Source organism: Pomacea canaliculata, linkage group LG7, assembly GCF_003073045.1.
Source record: "Pomacea canaliculata isolate SZHN2017 linkage group LG7, ASM307304v1, whole genome shotgun sequence".
Classification (NCBI taxonomy): domain Eukaryota; kingdom Metazoa; phylum Mollusca; class Gastropoda; order Architaenioglossa; family Ampullariidae; genus Pomacea; species Pomacea canaliculata.
In genome coordinates this window covers 21,451,004-21,474,045 of record NC_037596.1, presented here as the reverse complement: position 1 = coordinate 21,474,045, position 23,042 = coordinate 21,451,004, and the positions used below count along the sequence as shown (strand labels likewise).

The 23,042-nt window shown below is 39.7% G+C and overlaps 4 protein-coding genes across 7 annotated transcripts in view; all 4 read right to left on the bottom strand.

Moving 5' to 3' along the window:
* The window catches only part of LOC112567528, a 245,769-nt gene that overhangs the window by 92,415 nt on the left and 130,312 nt on the right, over positions 1-23,042 (bottom strand). The gene's annotated exons all lie outside the window — the stretch shown is intronic.
* On the bottom strand, positions 181-9,020 carry LOC112569025. Its single transcript, XM_025246672.1, has 8 exons — positions 8,626-9,020; positions 7,324-7,448; positions 6,633-6,947; positions 4,446-4,576; positions 3,823-3,962; positions 3,481-3,648; positions 2,291-2,461; positions 181-1,989 (listed from the first exon to the last, which is right to left on the bottom strand). The coding sequence occupies exons 4-8, from the start codon at positions 4,448-4,450 to the stop codon at positions 1,868-1,870; spliced, it is 606 nt and encodes a 201-aa protein (XP_025102457.1). The 5' UTR covers positions 4,451-4,576; positions 6,633-6,947; positions 7,324-7,448; positions 8,626-9,020; the 3' UTR covers positions 181-1,867.
* On the bottom strand, positions 12,718-17,737 carry LOC112568988. Its single transcript, XM_025246611.1, has 10 exons — positions 17,650-17,737; positions 17,303-17,435; positions 16,588-16,908; positions 15,619-15,749; positions 15,191-15,338; positions 14,799-14,957; positions 14,533-14,709; positions 14,079-14,237; positions 13,661-13,756; positions 12,718-13,316 (listed from the first exon to the last, which is right to left on the bottom strand). The coding sequence occupies exons 2-10, from the start codon at positions 17,358-17,360 to the stop codon at positions 13,264-13,266; spliced, it is 1,302 nt and encodes a 433-aa protein (XP_025102396.1). The 5' UTR covers positions 17,361-17,435; positions 17,650-17,737; the 3' UTR covers positions 12,718-13,263.
* Positions 20,618-23,042, bottom strand: part of LOC112568962 — a 50,342-nt gene continuing 47,917 nt past the window's right edge. For all 4 annotated transcript variants that reach the window (XM_025246553.1, XM_025246550.1, XM_025246551.1 and 1 more), the window contains one exon: positions 20,618-21,486. In XM_025246553.1, the coding sequence (XP_025102338.1) occupies positions 21,242-21,486 (245 nt within the window). In that variant the 3' untranslated portion in view covers positions 20,618-21,241. The remainder of the gene's footprint in view (positions 21,487-23,042) is intronic.

Here is a 23,042-nt window from a genome sequence, read left to right as displayed (position 1 = left end):
AGATTACATTAATTTGGTAAATATGATCAGATAGTAAAGTTCAACTGTCTGAGGATCAAAAGAACTCCTTTAGTATTATTGAAGATATTTGTTTAAATCAGAAACAGTTAAATAAAAATCAGCCATCTTAGGAAAGTATTATGAACAGAGAGACAGACATGTTACCTTGTGTAAAGCAACGAATGTTGCCCATCTGCTTGTTACTAAAACATTGACAGCGGCAGAATTATTGAATAGTATGGCGTTTTAGTGTGTTTATGTGCGTTGATTTTGTGATTAATTTGATTACTTTTTTAAATAGCCTCAGTTATACAAGGATATCATTACATTTCACACGTGGGCGATACTAGGAGATGGCAGACATCCGGTCACACAGGGCACGCTCTTGTACAATACCCCTTGTTACAGTTTGTGGCATGTAGATAAAATACACACACACACACATACACAGGCACGACGTGAGCATTCTTCCAACAAATTCAAACAATAGTCGTTGTACAGAGAGTATACAGAATTACAATATTAACAAAAATAAACAGCATATATCAAATAAACAGTTGCAGACTAAAAACAGGCCACACTACTCTCTTCACGGTTACACCACACTATTAGAGTTCGCCAGCACCTTGGAACGATTAAATTCGTTCCAACACAGTGACATGTACCAGTTCAACAGTTCACAAATTATAGTTCTATAAAACACTATTTCGTTCTGAAAGGACTCTAATACACCCATAGGCAGAGACCGTCCCTTAACCTCCCCCTGATTATACCCCCACAGAGACTGAAAATGTTTTGCTTCAGAACTTTTTGCACTGTGTCAAGATATGATGATTATCCCACAACAGCAAACTCGGCTGCCTCAGGGTGGCGGTCCTCTGTTCCGGAGGAAGGTGCCCCCGGCTGGCCATGTGAAGTGCACTTAGGTAACAGTTGCACAGTTTGTCGCTTACCATGGAGCCCCTTAGCCTGACACCTGCTTGCTGGTGCAGCATTGCCTTCCATCAAACCAGCCAGCTGTCCCCGGTGGAGGTACAGGACTCAGCTTACAGGTGAGTATGACTGTCTGCTCCTGGCACAGTGTCAAGGGGCCTCTGGGAGAGCTCGGGGATCCAGCAAAGTTCAGTCAGCCAACAGCCCACTGGATGTTTGCTCCCGACCTGAAAGTACCCGCCCACTCAAGCTTGACGAGGGGTCAGCATGGCACAGACCGCACGTGGGGTGTCAACAAACTTTAGGCCCCAGGATTTGCATCTAAGAGAGGGGTATAAGCACAGATGATCTACTACCTCCATCTCTTTCTATACACTAACAGTGAGACGCACGCATAGTAATATATATATAACTGGCACACTCGTCACCAGCAGTGAGTGTAAGATCACCTGATATTAGTTGACAAGCGATGATTACTGTAGTTGACTGTTTACTTTTCTATTGTTGTTCTTCAGATGTCCCCCTAGCCTCTTACGATAGCGCTCCCTTATCGTCAAGTAGATGGATTTTATGCCAAGGGTTTTTTTCCAGAATTTACCTAACCCGGCAACTCTGTCTCTATTTATCTACACTTAAATCCCAAAAATAGTCGCATTACAACTAAAATATTTACAGTGTTATTGAAGCAAATAAGGATAAAATAACTCATTGGAAAAAACATCTAGTTGCTATGTATGTAACATAGGAATTCGGGTTATTGGTGTCAGGGACAATAACAAGCTACGTTGTAGTAGATGTAATAGATGCTTTGAGTTCCGTGGTCTGACTGCATTGGTACTAAGAAAGGTATACGGTTTTTTTCAATTATAGAGAAATAAACTATTAGTTTAGGAATGAACGCTCTAGTAGTCAGACTACAGGTAACAGATGCATTTTATTTATCATGGTTTTCATAGTTTTTATAGCGGACTACACCCTTATTGTGAGTATTGCGGTCAATCTTTAGGTAAGTATGGGGGTCACCTCCTGGCTGAACTGGCACATCGTACGTTTTGTCTGCAATGTAGATAGAGAAAAGTGTTTTACTACTAATGTTTAAATATTAATACTTTATAGTGTGCATGCAACTATAAAATCAACACATTGCATAACTGAGAGTATGTTTTGATGCCGTCAATTTACCTGTAGATTACCTGCGCAATGAACCTGTGTCTGCTTTAAAGGTCCCTTGTAAGTGTAGTGTTTGTACATGTACCCACAGTAAAGTCACATTCAAAATGTAGTCTCATGTATGTGTCTGCCCAAAGTAATATCACCTGGAGGACGTAGCTCCACGTTTGTGATTGTGTTGAGTTACCTGTAGCAGGAAGCTCGGTGTTCGTGTGCCCTCTGCCTGCCGGACCTGACCTAGTGTCAGTAGACACAGCATCTGACTGACCTGTAGACTGGTCAGCTGCTATGCCAGTGTCGCTGAAGTGCTCACCAAGATTAGCCTGGGGGTCGTTTTGATTCGTGTTGTATGATAATCCTGAAATCAGCGTAACAGATTACGAATTCAACACACCTTTAGGCCTATTTAAAGAAACTAGTATACAGCACATTACAGCGTGTGCGGACGTTTTGCCGACCGGACGTTTCACCAACGGACGTTTCGGAGCCGGACGTTTCGCCGCATTATGTCAGAGAGAGAGAGAGAGAGAGCTTACTTACTTCTCAAAGAATGAAAGTAACTACTAGATTACACAATAATTCTTTATTTCAAACAAATTTTACACACAGACTTCACAGACAGTTCACTTTGATTGTCACAGATTATGCACAACAGCTTTGAGAAAAAACATTGATACAATGGCGAGAGAAATGTGTGAGCTAACGGTTCACATGAGGAGGGATAGTGAGAGAGAGTTCACTGATACATTGATACAATGGCGAGAGAAATGTGTAAGCTAAGGGGCGTCACACACTTGACTTCGGCTAAAGGTTCCGTGTGAAATGCCGAAATGAAGTGCCCCGCTCCGAAACGTCCGGCGGCGAAACGTCCGGCACCGAAACGTCCGGCGGCAAAACGTCTGTGTACCCATTACAGGGAACATATACAATACACAAAAGATGAAAAAGTATTTCTAGCGTAGAGTAGCACTTTTTTTCTTTGTCCCTAAATATAAAAACTTGGTAAGGCTTCATTTATTTTTTTCATTTTTTGCTAATATACGCATCAATAGTTATTCGGAATAAAACGTGCACGTTGACCTATCAGACTTGGACAGCATAATATAAAATGAAACTCATAATCTTAATCGGTGTTACACATAGCGCATGTCTTACTTATTGTCAGAGCATCTAAAGGGATATAATCAGTATTTCTGGTTAAGTAGTGTCTTAAATATTTCATTGATTACAAGTTTAGAAGAACGTTAACTTTGTAGACATTTTATAAGATTAAAAAACAAAAACTGTGGAAGTGGGAATATTCATGACAATATTAATTGCAATGCTAATAATATTATTCCACAAAGCTTCTATCCAGTCTGTACACTTTCATCTGACCTCGGAGTGTAAACTTGTGTCGATTGATGATAAAGTAAATTACAGTGACGAGAAAAGATATGATGATAACAGCGATAGCGATGCTAGGGATCATCCACTTGGTAGAGGCATAGGATCGTCCATGGGTAGAATCTGCTCCTTTCCCATTATTAATGCTTTCTGTGAAATCTGGAATTCACGACAATTTTCGTTTTGAGGAATATATTGAAAGAGAATAGTACATGAACACATAAATGCATGAAGAAATACATTCTCTGTAGCACTCTTTCTTTGTTTCTATATATCTCTCTCTCTCACACACACACTTGTACTAAATGTACATTGGAAGACATTGTTTCTGACCTTTTCTGATATTCTGGGAAAATCCGGTCGTAGGCAGCGGAAAGACAGCAATGGTGTAGGTGTAGAGACCAGTCTTCTCTGGCAAAGGTTCATTGGCGAATGAACACCTCTCACGATTGTTGTCAAACCCTCCAAAAGCTCTGTAGCAAAGAAAATGGGAGATAAGCATAGTATACATAGTAAATATAGGATAAATAGTAAAAAGAGTTAAGAACTAGCTCACACCCTGACATGATGGGTAAGTAAGCTTAACTATTAACCATGGAGTCTATGTTTAACACCAATAGGATCTACAAACAGAAAGAAATACACAACAGTTACGAATAAGAAAATATCATTAAGCTCTGTTAAATAGCTAATGCTTGTCAACTCATGAGAAGTTTTTGTAGTAAACGTGCGAAACTTTATGTTCAGTGTTGAGATCGAAATTAGCTAAGGCTTCTATTAAAATTGCCTAAACGTTTTAATTTTATCGTTCATCCTTCAGCTCTATCTGTAGATGTGTTCACATGAGACATGCAATGTACGAACTGTGAAGACACCTTCATAGCAAATGAGCAAGAAAAACAACTCTTCTCGAATAAACTTGGTCTAAATTAACTAAATATAATAAGTTGTATTACTCCATCGTTTAGTCGCCAGCTGCATCTGTAGATGTTATCAGAGGAGAAAGCTTGTTGTACACGACATGAACCTGACACAGTCCCGTCCACAGGGTTGGTGGTGACCTGACATTCACTGAGGATAGAGTGACCTGGGATGTAGGCAACAGTAAGGTTTACAATCAATAAATCTCTTCTTTAAAGACGGGGTCATTGTCTTGATTGCAAGTCGATTTGTCATTTCAAAAAAATGCAGTTTGCTGCGTATGAAACGCTGAAATACATCTCATATTTCAAAGATAAATCTGTCCCAAAGCAAAAAGCAACGCACCATCATCAGTGAACCTGGTATGGAAACAAAATCAGTCTAAGACTTACTGACGATCAAGAATAGTTTTCCATGATACTGAGAAATATTTATTTACAGAGAAAACACATCTGTGCACTCGTCTTTGTTACGTATATCTACAAATAGAAATCCTACATTGTAGTTTAAGCTGCCAGGTGCAAAGTATCCTACTAACGGCTAACCGAATGACCAAAGTCTTATGCTTATTAATTTATCCCTTCATTATGGCTGGGATCATTTATTATTACAAGACTATAACTACAGTTTATTGCAAGTCGCTTCTAACAATCCGAATAACTACAAACAAATATTGTAAATGAAATAAAATTACTGTAGAGACAAATCGTACCTGGGCCTGTGTGGATATACTTAGCACCTTACATGTTAAAGTGTTAAATGATACCAGCAAACTAAAAAAACACAAAAAAACAAAAAAAAAATAAAAACAATAATAGTGCAACACAAGAAATCCAGTAACAAACACAGTACAACACCAATGTGGACTTGTCAAACCTCTGAGACACCAATAAACAAAGAGGGCACAAGCAAGAGTAAACAACACCTCTCCAGTCCCTCCCCGATACCCACATTCCCTCAAGATCCCCATCCCCCACAGTTTAAAATCACTTTGGGGTAGAACCCCTTTCCCTTCCAGAATCATTATCAACAACAAAAACAATAACAACAGCAACAGCAAAACAAGGACAGATCAAGAGTTTCTCCGGTTGTTTGCACAGAGTATTTAGCATACACAGCTATTATCGTCCAGCTCTGTAGGCAAACTGCAGCGGGCCGAGATATGGATCAACAGCAGCCACAACCTGGCTTCTTACAATTGTCTCAAGTAATTTCATAATGATTGCCTAAGAGCGACTGGTCTGTAGTCGTTGGGTTGATAGGGCCTGTGGTTAAGAGAATGGCACAATGTGTGAAAGTTTTCAAATATCAGGAATGGGACCAGAATCCACAGAGAGCTGGAACTGATGTTGTAAAACTCCACTAAGTTGTTTGGGACAGTAATGAAGGGTGCGTCCACAAATCTCGTCTGAACCTGGAGCCTTGTAAACCTCTACTGGCCTCAAGAGATGTTTGACAAAGGACTGGGCAATCATTGAACTATGCTCAGGGACTAGAGGATGTTTTAGTGTGGAAACCTCGTGGGAGAAGTCGTGTTTGTCAAAGCTGGCAAAAAAAGAAGGAACTTTGTTGGGAAGATCACACTCATCAACGCCTGCACTGGTTGTTTACGAGCGTTTTCCTTGCGATTGACAGAGGACGTTCTTAATACCATGCAAGGCTGCCCTGTAATTGCCACTACTGAAGTCCAACTCAACTTTATCTCTGTATCTTTTCTTTGCTTCCCTAATGGCATCACGCACTTCCCTGTTAGCTAGTTTTTTTTTTTTTACATAATGTACAAATCCAGTATAAAACATGTTTTTAGTATTTAATACAGATTTGGGTTCCTTCTTAAACCGTGAGAATGAGGACATTTTTTTTGGGAGGGTATGATTGTGTCAACACAGAAAGTAACATACAAAGACATAACATCAGCCAAGTCATCTAGAATGTCACTGGAATTATTAAAGAAACCTTGTCAGTCTGTGCTGTAGAAGCACCCTTGCAGGCGGGTGATTACTATGTCCAGCACTTTGCTATCTTAACCATTGGTGTCAATCGCCTACACACTGTCTTATACATCGATAATCTCCACAACTGATTCCATACAGTAACCACTAATATATAACCAGCGGAACGATTTTACGGTGTAGTTTAAAACAAAACTGCGATTATATTGCATGCATATATTACAATAGTTACAAGTTAAGCATTACAAAAAAACTTCCATGTTAACTTACGCCTGATGACGAGAGTACAAGTGGATATGTAAGGAGTCGGTATGCCCACACACGTGACCGTGACACCCGCGTGACGTCGGTAATCAGGGACAAGGGTCAGCTGACTCTCCGTGGACTGCGGTGACCTGCTGAGTCTGTAGTCGTTGTATAAGGCAGTGGTGCAGGTACCGTCAGCAAGACAATCTCCGATATCTACTCCATCTCCACGTCGCCAGATAACATCAGCTGTACTGGTGATGTTTCCACACGTGACTGGAGCAGGTGAGTCTTCAAATATGTCTACCTTGTTGTTGTTGCAGTTGATTATTTGAACACCTAAAACAAACCAGAGGTATTTGAAAAATACATAAACTTTGAGAGAAATGTAGCATATTTTTACATATCTTTAGTATGTCTATTTTTTCTTTCTATGTCTGCACGTGTTTAAAAACAAAAACCTCGCTGGCACCCTCCCACTGTCCGTCTTGTTTCTCATTAATCATTCCGCATGATTACGACGTTTGTCGTCCACCGACTCAAAAATACTTAATTGCATGTATTCGGTCTCTTGTTCACTGGAATATTAGCCCACGTGCAAGTGAAATAGTATACTATTGATTATCTGCTGTACTGTACACATGATTACTTGACATATTGTACAGACTATATATAACATTACTTAACATTTTTGACATAATGTATCTAAGATTACCTGACGTGCCATACAAGACACACATCAGGGCAGTCAGTCCGAGCTTAAGACCCGCCATCACAGGACCGGCAGTAAGCAGTACAGGTGGACGACTCACAGGCAGTGGTACATGTCCATTCACTGCTCTGGTAGACAAATTTACAAGTAGTATTCATTAAACTCTTTCACTGAGTATACGCAAGCAAAAGAAGGAACATTGCAAGAGAAGGAAAAGTCTAATTATAACTGATTTTTTCATTGTTATAAACGATTATGTCAAGGGTTTAAATACGTGTTACAGACAGACACAAGTCAAACATTGATCAATACGTTACATGCAATAAAGGCGCACGAATGTGCCAGAATGTTACATGTTACCTTCACTGTCTGGAAAACTGGACTGGCATACAACCGACAATAGATTAGAAACAACCTTAACAGCCCTGTACAATAGAGTAGCAGTATGTTTATGGTAAACAGGTGTCCTAGTTTTCAATCTGTAGTCTTATGTAGAACTAGTTATCCAGAACAACCTGAAGCGGAAGATGTATGCTTACAATTGTCTAAAATTTAATTTAAAGTGAGGAAATAAGACGGTCTTATTGTCTTTCTAATTCAGGAAAAATAATCATTACTGTAACGATCACACAATGCCAATCGTGCGACTTTAATGTCAACACTTGACAAGAGTAGACATTTCTAGGAGTTCATACTCAGGTTGGTCCGTCTCTCTCCGTCCACATCTCTTCATTTTAGCAAATCTTTACATTTAAATGAGGTCCACTATGATTAAACTGCGCATTTCTAGGCAGTACAATGATATTATTATTAGAACTGTAAGACATACAACTTCTGTTTTGGTCTGCGGTGCAAATAACAATAACAACATATTTTTCAACTGCAGACATGGTAAAGGTGAAGGTAACACTGTGTGTTTTGCCTTGTTAAATGAAGTAAAGTAGGTTCGCCCAGCCTCGACCAGGAAGCTTTACTTTTTAATAGCTGAGTTCATACACCTGCAGCTTTTAAAGTTATTCTAAAGACAAAATAAAGCTGCTTAGAATGGCGTAAAGAGTAGGATCCACTTGAATCTCGTCTGTTTTCGTGTCTCTTCATATCGGAAAAGTTAAAGGTTTTGTAGCATGCTGTGTTTAATAACACAAATTATACGGGACCCTTTCGTTTACTTAGACGACGTTTCATTCTCCGTCTCGTGACCTTATGACATATGACCAAGACTGCTTAGCAAGTGAAACAGACTGTTTTCTATAATTTTTAAAACTGTGCTTTGAAAAGTTCACTTTAAAACCTGAATAAACTCACGTGACACCACCGATGACGACGTCAAATCTTCGCGATGACCTCAGACACTTGCTGTACGTTGTCGCGTGTCGGCGATTGTTCTGCTGTCCGTGTTGTTCTTTCCGTACTGTGCTGGCCCGTCGCTGAGTGTGTGCGTACGGATGGGGAGAAGCAAGGGACGATTTACCTGGGTCCCTGTGTAACCCTATCCATCTCGCGAGCCCTAGAGCCCTGACTCGCGGCGTCGTCGTCGCGCGTCCGCTGCTCGCAGGGTCTTCACAGGTCTCTTCTTTTCGGGACGGGAGAGAAAACCCCTCCTCTCTCTGGCTTTTTCCCCACTTTTCTTTGTCTTTTTCTTGCCTTTCGCGCGCGTGGGGTCCTTGGCGCGTTTTTCTGTCTTTTCTGGAGATTCTTCATCCAGCTACGGACGGCGCCGGACGTGGGGGACGGTGCGGGACCGTGGCCCTAGCGGCCGGCGCTGGTATCTCATCATCAGAAGCCGTTTTGGGTTAGTAGAGTCTATTTCTTTGAGTTCTACACGTTTCTAGTCTATAGAGCCCTTAGTGGGTGGGTGGGGTGCGAATGAATTGATCCTTATATGTTAATGACTATGTTCACGATTTTTTGGAGTGGAAGACTCGTGTCCTGTTAGGATGGCTTTTGTACTGGCCGGGTCGCGGCGCATGTGGCGCGCACCCGTTTTTTATTAAATGGATTTGTATGTCTTAGGACCGGCGCTGTAATGGTCACACGCATGTACTTGTGCTAGAATATGTGTTTAGAAACTGTGCAGTTGTGGAAGAGCTGCTTGTTTATTGGATGGATTGTTGTTTTTTTTTTTCTACAGGCTTTTATCTGTTCTACATGTCCTACGTAATCATTATCTCTTTGGACGTCTTGTGCTCCTCATCCGTGTCGTCGTCCTCTTTTGTGTGACTGTCGCCATGGTGTCGACCCTGCGCCTTCATCGCCTCGTCAGCGCGACCCTGCTGCACGAGTGTGCGGCCTGGCCATCGGGGGAGTACCTAGGGTGGAGGCCGGCGAGCAGGGACTCACGTGACCAAGGTCTACCCGGACGGGAGAACCGAGGGGGGGACAGCTGGTCCAGAGGGAGAGAGGGGGAGTCACCGCTGTAGCGGCACGCGGGCCAGAGATGGCGGGCTGCCGCCAGCGAACACCTTGAGCGGACATTTGACTCGCCACCCTGCAGTGCGTGCGGGTGGTTTGTCTTCCCTTGTTTTGTTTTTTTTTTTTTCTTCTTTGCCTACTGGAACATGCCTGTGCACAGGGCAACTCTTTTATTGTGAATTATTTTGATACTTGTTTTTTATTAGTGTTACTTCACGTTAGTTAATAAACCTGTTTGTTTTGTGAACTTTGTCTTTGTCATTGTTGTGTGGTCCGCGCTCAGCCCGGGGTTCGATTGGTATGTCAGCAAGCTGTCTCCGGCCGAGCGGAGGGGTTGCGCGTTCGTCTCCGGCTGTGCGAGCGGATTTCGGGCGTGCATCCTCCGGCGGCTAGGGGGCAGTACGCGACATACGTCACTGACTGACGTCACACCCAGACTCGTCTGCTTGACCATCTCGGGAAGCTATCGTGGTTACTCGGAGGAAGGACACAAGGGTCGATTTCACTGGATTTTCTCGATTTTTATAAACATCGGCAACCGAAATAGTGATAATAAGTGGTAACAAAGTGAGAAACGAATCATTTATTTCTCCTGTGCTGCTCTCGTGCTCTGTAATTGTAACTAAATATAGTTTCGAAACGTTTGACCGTCGCCACCGCCTTATCACAAGCTTTGAGTATCCCTTCAAAGCAACTAGGCTCAAACCTAGTGTGTAGCTTATGAGGCTAGAGTGTGCCCATTTTGTTTCATTAAACCTTTTTATGATCAGCTAACGGGAGTACCAACACATTAATAATGATATTATTTGTTCTTTTGATATCCATCATCACCATCCTTGCCATCGACATTATCTAAAAGCTATTTGGTTAATGGCCGTGATCTTGACAGATAATCAATAACCAACATAACCGTCCATTGATAGCTTCCATTCCAAGTCTCTTCTCAAACACGATGAGACGAAGAATCACTGTCTCATACATGAGGGCATGTAGCCACATAATGTCAAACAATTTATAAATTGTCACTTTACATTTAATATTAGCTAATATTAGATTATACAACAAAAGTTAACATTTTAAAAATAGTTACATTATTAATATGAACTCAGGGAACCTGAACAAAACCATAGATAGATATGTTATTATAACTGACACACACGCAATCACACATTTACATATTCCTGCACACACACACACACATGTGTCTACAGGGTTTCAGTTAAAATTACTGCACTGTACAGAAAGAATTTATGCAAATTGTAACAGATGTAGCAATAAAAATTGTAGCACTCAAAAGTTGTGTTACAATACAACTTTAGATATGTCTGCTAGTAAGCAACATAATATCTTTCATGTTTAATGCATTCTTAGACATTTCCTACTTAGACCAAGCTTCTTTTTCCCTTCCACTCTATTCTCCAATGCTTATGTCACATATTAGTAATAATTAATTTCTTCTGAGATTACTATTTTTATTCAGTCAATTTATTCACATTATATGGTGCTATGTTATTAAATAGAATCCTTAAAACTTATCACTTTATTAGCTGATCAATAATAAAAAAAATTATAACTGATGATGATTTTGAATAAAGAGATTAAAAAGTCAAACCTTCTTGTCAAACATGATATCGATCACAGAATGCCGAAAATACATGTTCTATGGGGAAGCCTATTGGTCCGTCACAATGTCTACAGGACCCATATGCGCTCGACATTCTTTGCTGCTATGAATATTCCTCTTATTTTTTTTTCAAATTAGTACTGTACTAACATACAAAACCAAATGTTTAAAATTAGTCATTAAACATTTAAAGTATAACTGAACATTGAGGTAGCCTCCACACTGGTAAGTTCTACACATTTAGAACATCATTGGCAAGATTTAAAACCATTTAAATCTGTTACCAATACTTTCAATTATTCTTTGGCAATAGAGTATAAAATCGTGAATAGAACAAAAGCGATGAAAATAACAAAGTTGACTAACACTTGTATTTTGTAAGAATGTCTGTCGGTACCACAATACCTATCAAATACAAGTAAGTGCTGAAGTTGTGTTAGACTCGGGCTCAAATCACCCGTGAGCATGACACTATTTGTTACATCACATAATTCAAAAGAAAACCTTGATGACAGCAGTTTAGAAAATTTATGTCCATAAATAACGGCAACTGTGTCACAGTTTAAAGCAAAGAGAGGCAGGTGTAAGTTTTCACAGGCTATAACTCATGAAAGATTGGCGGACAAAAATATTCAGGTTCTTTTGCTTTATTTCCTGCTCAAAAATGTTTGACAGAAAAGAGTTTCACCCTCCCACATTCTCAACAACACGCCTCATTCCAGTTCTTTCTTTCTCTTTTCTTCTGTGCCCCTCTCTTGCTCTTCTCAATTTTTCTTACTTTTGGTAAAGAATAAACCGTTGGACATATTGTGTACATAATTTTGACATTATTGTATGTTGTGTGTTACACAGCCACTAAACTCTACATTTTCAGATGACTGTCAGGTCACACTTGAACATTATCAAACGCGTATTGAACAGGTAATGTCTTTTAATGTGCATGGGGATTTTAATGACTACACTATCTGCACTTTTGAACCATTTAAACCTAATGGCCAAAATGATGACTGCGTGTTACAGTTACATTTCTCGTTTACCTTCGTAAATACGTTAATCAGGCAACCGGCCATAATAACAGAGACTGTTCGGGCCAAAAATTAAAAAAAAAGAAAAGTGCAAAAATATCCTGATCAAATCAGTGCAAAAGGTTACCTTCATATTTTCTACATTGTTATTTATCGTGTTTGCACCAACAGTCAGCCATTTCTTCAAAATCGTTGTCAGACTGTCTCTGTTCTAGGAGGACGACTTCAAATTCAAGTTTTTAATTTATTAAAATACACCGTATAATCTAATAAAGTGTTAATTGTAAAGGTTGTTTCTAAGTGCTATCCGTTTATATAGTCATTTATAGTATTTCACAGTGTGATAGAAAGGAGTTACCCATTTATTTTTCAGTCAAATTAACAATAGAACGGTTAGGATGATTCAAATGTATGACTAATTGTTGTGCTGCAAGCAGCATGCAGTTCATTTAATAACAGCAATAAATACTTGTATTTTGGTCAGCTGTTTTTAACAGTTTGACTTTTCAGTAATCAAATTACAATTATTCAACCACTACAACATTGGACTGAGTGTGAATGCAAATGTATAAAATGGTGTTATAAAGAAGTATTGTTAACTATTGTCATGTTTCTTGAAACCTTGACCTTCTTGAACAAATTCACATAGAATGACCACAAACAACACTGTCAATGTTGGGTTAACATGAACTAGCTTCTTTCAGAAGCTTAATTGATTTTTAAAAAATCTGTCAATATTTTTAACCACTTCTCGTTCATCTTCAATAGTAACTTACAAACTTACAAACTAATTTGTATTTTAAATAGATAGAAAACAAAAATAAAACGAAGTCACAAAGTCGTTGAATATGCATATTTTCAGAATGTTTATCTTCCGTGGTCTCATAAAACATTATTGTAGACGGTGCTGTCCCTTTCCTCACCATACGGCAGACCTAAAAAAATAAAAAAAAAGTTAATTTGTTTTTTGGAAAAGAGTACGTTTCAAAAGCCTTATAAATTACAAATAGTAAATATGTGAAAAAGACACAGTGAAAATGTTAAAGTGCCGAAAAGTACATCACGACACACTTTTAGAAAACGTCCTTTAGTTTTATGAATAATATGCAGTCTGTGAAATAAAGTTTTGCAAAAAATCTGAAATGTTATTACACAGTAAATAGTTTTTTTTTATGTGGGTGGGTGCGTTATTTTAGCCTTGTGTTTGTAAACATGTTATACAAGTATGCATGTAGGACTTTACTCTTTTTCTGTATTTGCTTCTCAGTTGTCTGCTCACCTGTTTTTGTGACCTTGACTTTACCCCTAGCCTTCACCTTGAGGTCAGCGTATTGATGGTCTTCCTCAGGTGCACGCGCTGTGTCGTATGTTTGGTCTGGCAACATGCAAATGTTGTTAAGTTAACTTGGATATACACGATCAGTTTGGATTTATTGTAATAAAGTAAGTGTTTTTCTATACTGGGTATGTATTTACTTTTTATGCTTTGTATGCTTGAACAAACCAGAATGAAGATTTCTTATTTTTAAACAATGTCACAAATGATTGACCAGACGAAGTTAACCGTTTAAAATCCCGGGTTCGTCTCTCTCTCTCTTTGTTTTTCTCAAACCAATACCTCCCTCAGTATCTTTGTGTCGTTGGTGTATCTATCCACCCTCAGGTAGTTGTTAACAAATATTTCAACTTGTATTTACCTGAAGCTGTCTGGAGGTTCTCATACACGTTGACATCTGTCAGGTGTGTTATAGCGCCATCCTCGACGGTGTTTCTGACCTGGATGTCTTGGTTACCATGGTTATCAGAAGGGGAAGTTAAATCCAAGTGCAGTTGCAATTCTCTTGCCACTAATTGGGCTAATTAACAGCAAATTGTACAGGTAAATAGTTGTGATGACGAGACGTGTCAACTTTTACAAAAATGGAAGTTTTGATCATACACCCTAGACAAGTTTACCGATTGATGTTTTGCAATTTGTACGATTGAAGACGATAAACTGATGCTTTATTGTATGCAAATTTACCATGTAAGTATAGTCTGTATAATGTGTATCTGCAGCAAAGTTACATTCCAAATGTATTTCCATGTCTGTGTGTCCCAGAGTAAGATCACCTGTAGGACATATCACCATGTTTAAGGATGTGTTGTTACCTTTACGACGAAGCCCTGTCCCCGGGTTTCCCCTGTCTTCTTGACGGGAGGTCAAATCATACGCAGACACAAGATCCGAAAAACCTGTAGACTGGTCAACTGCTGTGTCACCGGAGTGGTCACCAAGACTAGTCTGTGGGTAATTTTGCTTAAACCAATTCTTGTTGTACCATAATCCTAACAAAAGAATATTTCATTAAACATTTTATCGATTCTCGGGTTTAAAAAGTTTCACATTAACGACATAACAATTTAAAAAACCTGACCTGTGTACTTGTGTCGACTGGTGATAAAATAATTGACAACGATAAGAAGAGCGACGATGATAGCGGTGATGACGCCAGAGATGATCCACTTTGTGTAGTCCGATAGTTTACGGGTAGAATCTGATCTTTGTACAGCAATGAGTTTATTGGGATCTGAAACTAGCACAGAATTCCATTAGGAATTAATTGACAGTACATTGACAGTGAAATATGAAATCATGTACATACACAAATACATACAGACATACGTTATCTCTCTTTCCCCTGTTCCACACACACACAAACCAACTAAACCACAGGTCTCCAATGAAGTGGCAGATGGCAGAGATTGTTAAATAGGGAGAGAGTCAGAATGTTGAACTGATGATAAGCTGGAAGAAACCGATGTTCACCTTTTCTGATGGTTTTTGAGAATGCAACTACAGGCGGGGGGAAGACAACTATGGTGTAGGTGTAGACTCCATTCTCTCGTTTCAAAGGTGCATTGATGAATGAACACCTTGCCCTTACACGATTGTTTTCAAACCCTCCAAAAGTTCGCTGTTTTGAAGAACAGAAAACATAACAAAAGAATGCTTAGTAAACATAACATACATGTGTAAACAGGGAAGAGCTTGCTCATGTCAGTGACATAATTTATATTGACATAATAACATTTTATAACATTATCTTGTCCAGCTCCATCTCCAGAAGATTATAGATGAGAAATGGTTTGTTTCAGCGCTCTAAAAATTTCCTTTATAGAAAATGTTCAAGAAATTTGATTATCTAATAAAATTAATATACAAGTGAATTCAAAATATAATAAGTTGTATTTTACTCCATCGTTTCGTGTCCATGTACAGGTGTAGATGTTATCAGAGGAGAAAGCTTGTTGTACACGACATGAACCTGACACAGTCCCGTCCACAGGGTTGGTGGTCACGTGACACTCACTGAGCTCAGAGTGACCTGTAATATAGTCAACAGTAAGGTTTACAACAAATTTATCTCTTCTTTCAAGATTGGTTCCTTCTCCCGCAGTTTTTCGTGATAAAAATGCACTTGGCTTCGAGTCTAACCAGTCTAACGGAACTATGAATCAGGAATTTCATTCTTATTAAATGCTGGACATTACAATCATTTGACAGTGTAAAACATAATTCGACTGAGACTACTTGTGCTGATGATTAAGAATAGTTTCCATTAATACTTGGTTCGATATTTATCTATGCAGAAAACAAATCTGGTAGACTGGTCTTTTTTGTGTGTATCCACAGTCAGACAATCAACTTCGTAGCATCAGGTGCACAATACCAAACTAATCGCAGACTGGATGACAAAGGTCGTGTGATTATAAACCTGTGTTGTCATCTCTTTATCATGACAGTTTATTGTAAATCCATTTAAGCCACCAGATGCACTATAAATACTTTTAAATAAGAACACAATCTACAACAGAAACGAACCGCAAACACACACCAACTCATCTACACTTTATAACGTGATTTGAACTCAAACTGTTTCGATTTGTATATATCTTACTATACTAGCACAACAGACACCAGTAATGTACCACAAATTATTAACATTTTAGAAATCCTGTTTTTTCCAGATTTTGCTATGAGTTACATAATGAGATACATATATACTAGAATTCAAACATGATAATCGCATGTTTCCAAGTTTTTGTCTATTTTCTCGTTATGATACAGCTGTGGTTTGTAAAAACTGTACATTACATTGCACAACCTATTCCAGAGGTTCAAGTCAAGCAATACTAAAAAAAAAAAAGCGAACGTTGACTTACGTCTGATGACGAGAGTACAGGAGGCTGTGGAACCACTCACTGTGTCCTGACACGTGACCGTGCGACCCGCGTGACGTCGGTAATCAGGGACAAGGGTCAGCTGACTCTCCGTGGACTGCGGTGACCTGCTGAGTCTGTAGTCGTTGTACAAGGCAGCACCAGGACTACAGGTACCGTCAGCTTTACACACTCCGATCATTAATCCATTTTTTAGTCTCCAAATAACATCGGCTGTACTGGTGATGTCTCCACACGTGACTGGAGCAGGTGAGTCTTCAAATATTTCTACCTTGTTGTTGTTACAGTTGATTATTCGGATTCCTGAGCAGCATGATGTAATGAAAGAACTCTAACAGCTGATAGAGAATTCAAATGTAGCACAGTTTTGTATGATATTACAGAATGAATACAAAGTTGAGTGACAAAAGGTATCTTCAGTAATGTGTCGGTTTTTGTTGGGTATTTAAGTCTGTCTCTGTCTGTATGTCTGCCTCTCGGACCTAAAGCCATTGCTTTAAGCTCCTTTAAGAAAAGGAATTCTGAGCGTGGTTGTTGTACAGCTTCATTGAATTTCCGACAACATTTGTATTTATTACTTAGTGTGAGTGTATATTCATAAAAGTTCAGCTGTACGTTAGACATGATTAGCTACCTTACTGACCACAGAATTAAATTATACATGCACCCATGACTAACGTAGCTCCCCCGTTGTTACCTGAAGTCCCGCACCCCGCACAGAGCAGGACACCCAGTCCCAGCAGAAGACGCGCCATCACATCACGTGACCGGCCAGATGCAGTACAGGGTGGCAACACACAAACAGTCTTAGTCCTCGCTAATGCCGATGTCTGTAAGAAAAAAAAATAATATACCAAATAATAAACAATTTTACGGCTATTTGCGGCTATAAGTTGGCTCTTCTTTGCTCTTTCTCTCTCTCTCACTCACACCCACTTACACATTTATATATATAACAGACGAACTTGTCACCAACATCGCCGTCAACGCCTTAGAATTCCAGAAATTACTGTAATTGTATAAATTGTATTATTTGTGCCTCACCTTTACTCTCTGTGTAATATCACATGCTATTTTATCCAACTGACTCTTCTTGACAGTTGATTATAGAGCAGAGAGTCTGACAGCCTGCAGTCAGTAACATTGTAAGTGTGGCTGAACTTAGCCCTGGACCAGGAAACTTAATTTAAAAAGATCCCACAGGTCAAAGTTCATTATATATATATATGTGAGAGAGACGCCTTTGTTTTGTCCTCATCTATTGTTATCATATCATTACCACTACCACAATCGCCCCCACAGCCGCCATATGGCAAGTACTTTGACAAGACCTCAAAAACAGTCAGACAGATTATAATAATAAACATAAAAAATAGAATTAAAAATGCACACTCAGACGTGTAAGTAGCTTGATCTTGCGCTGAAGACTAGAAAAAAAAAATTACGGCAAAGGTCATATGAATAAAATTTAAACTTTTCTGCTAGACACTTTCTTAGAAAAATAATATCTTCAACGAGCATGCTTAGTAAAGCAAGTGAAATCGCTACAACAGTTATTGTGTAGAATATAACATCCATATCACAATCGTGATATAACTGATGTGTAAAAGATATGAGGCATGTACGGGGTCTCTTTATTCCAGAAGCAGTTGCCTATTTCAATGATAATAATTGGACTTAAAAGACTTTATTAATGTCTCAAATGAGCTGAGATAACAAAGGTCTACTGCTTGGGGATCCAAGAAACAGCCATTGTAAAGTTGGAGGTGTTGGTTTTTTCTAAGGATTAATTCAATAAATATCAGCCTAGGAATGTATGTGGGAACAGACGGACGGACGGACGGATGTAGCCTGGCGGTGTGACAAGCAGCGGATGTTTCTCTACTTTTTCTTACACTCCATGCATTAACAACATAATTGAATAGTAGGAAGTTTTTGTCTAACCCCTTATATGCACAGATTTTGTGATATGTTTGGTAATTGCGGAAATGGCCTTTGTTACACCAGGATGTGTTCACAACATATCATACGTGAGAAAGACAAAGAGAAGGCAGACATCCGGTCAAACTTATTGAAGTCTGTTTCGTATAGACATCACACAAACTCACAGAAAACACACGCACGCACTCCAACACATGCACATGATATACATGTAGCGCACTTGTCACCAGCAGTCAGTGTGGTATCATCATAAATTACTTGACATGCAATGATTACTAAAGTCTATTGTTTGCTTATCCATTGTTGTTTGCTCGACTGTGTAGGCAGACCGTCGTGATAACCTGATAGCAATGAAACACTTTATAAATGTTTGCAAGGTTTCTCATCAATCACGGTTTCTCATGTTGTGATATGCAGCTGTACTGCTCCACTCCACCGGCTGTCTCACTCTGAAGCTGGTTATTTAGAGATAATACTACTCCTTACCTTTTATGTGCCTCAGGTACACAAATTAAGACAGAAATCCGTTTTATTCATGTTTTATCATGTGGTAGTGTGTTATCTCAGGAGCAATGTTTAGACTTGGCTCTTCTTTTTCGCTGAAGATTATAACTTTTTGAACGACCCTTGTAATCAGGCCCGTTGTTAGTCCCCGCGGGGCCCGAGGCAAAGGGCATGTGCGGGGCCCTCACGCCACGATCACACGGTTTTAGTTGGGATCTAAAGTCACTTTTTTCCTCGGAGTCCAGTGGCATTAACTTTCCTTCCCTACCTCCTACCCTACAATCCACCCAGCGTGCCGACACCTTCTCTAGCTCAGTTAGACTAACGTAGTAGTTATTTCTTTTTTTTTTTTGTGGTGGAGAAACGGGAAAAGAAAGTTTCAGTAACTAGGAAAAAAGCACTCGACCTCTCGCTTACAGGCTGCAAAGCAGGGCGGGGCCCAATCCGCTCAATTCACAGACTGGCCACACCTCAGTAACATACCTGATACCTACCTTTCACTCAGTTCCAACTTGCCCCCTCCCCCCCCCCCCTAGTGCACATAAATCCAGCAATAGCTCAATGCACGAACTTTCATGCGCGATAAATCCTCGGTGTCCAGCAGCCTTCTGTCTCCAAGCGCGTCCAGCGAGAATGTGATACGGCTGACTACACTGGGTCCATAATGCCCTAGTTACCATATCAATCAAAAGCGCGGGGCCCCTTGAAGCGCGGGGCCCTAGGCAGATGCCTCGTCCGCCTGCCGCTAAGCACGGCCCTACTTGTAATCCTAATTATCTCATAAAAATCCACAGTGGGCGTCTTCACGTGACGTCATCAGTTCTTGCTGGCTGCTTCAGCCGCCATGTTGAAGTGGTGGCAACACAAGTTTGCCAGAAAATGAATTGTAATCATAGTCGTCTGCAGTATAGAAGGATGCGGAGACAGGCCTGCAGTACATGAAAAGTTCCTCCAAATGTATCTGTTCATAGGATGCTTAACATTATTTTGAACCAAGGAGACGAGAGCAGAAAACTCACCAAAGAACCACGTGGTCTGGTGTGGAGGGCAGCCGTCTACACAAAGGTCTTACGATGGAAGACAAGTGGAACAAAACATTAGTCTGTTTTGCAAACTCTATTTACACTTACGTGTAACAAAATGTTCTGTGGATGTTAACCTTGTAAAACACTAATCTTTTCCTTCAGAAGTGAATTGAAACTTTGTGAAATTGTTGGAGTATGAAAGGAACTTTCTCTTTCATCATTCTTCTTCTAACTCTTTGTAGGTTTTACCAGGTTGTTCTTTCAAAAATTATAAAAAAATAACTAAAAGAAAAATATTTGATAATGCATAGATGAAAATGCATGTAAAATTTTATCTTAGTATTGGTTTTTATTTTATTATATCCATACAGTGACAGTTTTTTTACTACACGTGGAATGTTAATGAAAACAAAAAACTTGAAATGCATCATACAACACAATGACTCTGAAAATTCGAAGGCACTGACAAATCGTCTCGCAATTTTTTTTTCAGGGGAACGAAAGCGTATAATATATTAGATAGACAAGTATAAAAAACACTATTTCTCTTTCATCATTCTTCTTTAATACATGTATTTGGTTTATTTTTCATCAGTGCTGATGTCATTAATCAGTGTGAAAAAGATGTAGTTAATGAGTTGTTTTATTCTTATGTCCAGTAAAGTCAACCTACATTAATTTTCAGACCAGCTTGTCCTCGCTGTCCATTCTTTATTTCGGAGTCATGTGTAGTTGTCGTCAGTAGGAAAATAATGTCCAACAGTGTTTGATACAATCAGTCTCTTTTATTTTGAATTATTGTTAAATTAAACTATTAGTTGATTGTTATTTGTTAAATTGTATGTTAATCACCATACTTGCATATACTATTAGTGATCGCTACAGTTGATTACACTCTATCAGCAGCTACACACAACTCATGTGTCAAATTAATCATAAATACACTTGTCTGGTTTACGCAAAGTGAAACTTAATTTAAAACAAATAATACAACACTTACACATAGGAATGACACAGCAACAAATAATTAAAGTATGTGGCACTGTGTTTACATTGTTAAACATTGCGAGACCAGTCATCTGCACTGAGGTGACATCACGAGTGTCACGTGTGGTGTACAGTAGACTGAGGGTGTAAGCAGTGAGAGTACAGGAGACAAGGCGGTGTTACACTGGTTGTACTTTCATCTCGCTGAAGGTGAAGCTCCTCCAGTCATTGTGGGCGTGTTGCCAGTTGATGCCGTCAGCACCCGAGGCGCCGTCAGCCTTGTATCGGCCGTTGAGGTTCGAGTGGTGACAGTTGTTGTACCACCAGGCGCCGTGATAGTTAACGGCACAGTTGGCAGAGTTCTTGTCATTGTCTCGGTCATATGTTGAAAAACTCTGGCTGTTTTGATGCTCCATGCTGTCACCTGTAAACACACAAAATAAATGAGAAACACAAAGTCCTACACCACACACATATATCACAATAAATATATACAAACTCCTTTATATCAAACGTGTTATCTCTGTGAAGCTCATCATAAAAAAAATGTAAACACCTCTCACGACAATCAAACAAAACAACAGTAGAGTGAACCTCACGACACCTCTACAGTCAACATTTACAACACATCATAGCAACCATGGGATTTAGTTAATATCACATGAGATTTACTTTATGTATTGCGAATGTGTAGCGACATCTATCAGATTGTTTACTAAAGAAAATTCATGTTTGTTAACCTTTGGTTGAAAGTTGACGAAGGGAAAATACAGAGATAAACACCTGACCAAACACACCATGTAGACTAGTCGGCCTTGTGGTCATAAAAAGCATATCAAGATGTTGTCATCATTCCATTGTGAGCTTGTATGTTTTTCTTTTTAAAATCATCATCATCGTCGTCGTTATCGTCATCGTCCTCATCATTATTATAATATGCAAAGATGTTAGTGGTGTAGCAGTCATTTAGCACGAAGCACATCACACTACAGCAGTGTAGCGACACCAGTCTCGTCAATTGTGAGCTCGCTGTAAAAAACATGTTGAATGTGTTATCTAAATTCCTATCATGGTTAATTTATAGTCAGGTAATGACTTGTCCATGTTCTTTTCCCGTAAAGATCCCTTCTTTGGTAATCATTTAACTGTCTCTGCAGAATCACTCCGACACGGAACAGCGACTGTTGCAGGATTCACGCAGTTTCAGCAGAAACGTTAAGACTGACCCCGGGTCACTGACTCGACCCCTTGCCCAAGGTTCTCTAACCCAAGCATCCTTCCTTCCCATTCTTGCCCTTCTGTTACAGGTGAAGTCCACCTTGAAGATGCTGAAGTCGCTTAGACTGATGACTGTCGCTCCGTCCACTCTGAGGTCGTGCCCAGAAGTGAGATGCTGGTCCTCTCGTTCTCTATTTTACTCTGCACATTGGCAAGTCACAACGAGGGGCGCCATTGGTCACTCACTCACCAGCATATCTAGTAGCCAACATCAACAAGACAACGAACACTCTACTGATGCTCCACTTCGCCTGTAGTGGTGTGGTGGACAGGTGACTTAGCCCCACTCCCAGTCAACCTGGCGGACAAGTGTGTGAGCCCGTGTTACTCTCTACGACTCTACGTGGTCTTTATTGACACCTCAGGTACGTCGTCTTTCTCTCCCAAAGGCCCTCGGGCATGTCATCAAGCCACCCTAGACACTAATTGGAGCGATTGTTACTTCCCCCAACATGACAGCGACTCTCTTCCAAAACACAGACTTGATTGGCGATGGAGGTGACAAATGGGTTTAAGTTTACTACTTCGACTGTCCTTGGTTTACCATACTTTGATTTTGCTATTATTATTATTAGTAGTATTATTAGTATTATTAGAATTATTCATCAGTGCACTTGCAGACAGTTCACAAAGCACAAGCACAGATGGTCCATGGGCCGTAAAATGAATGTCATTATCCCTGTTTGCCAGGCTACATTTGTT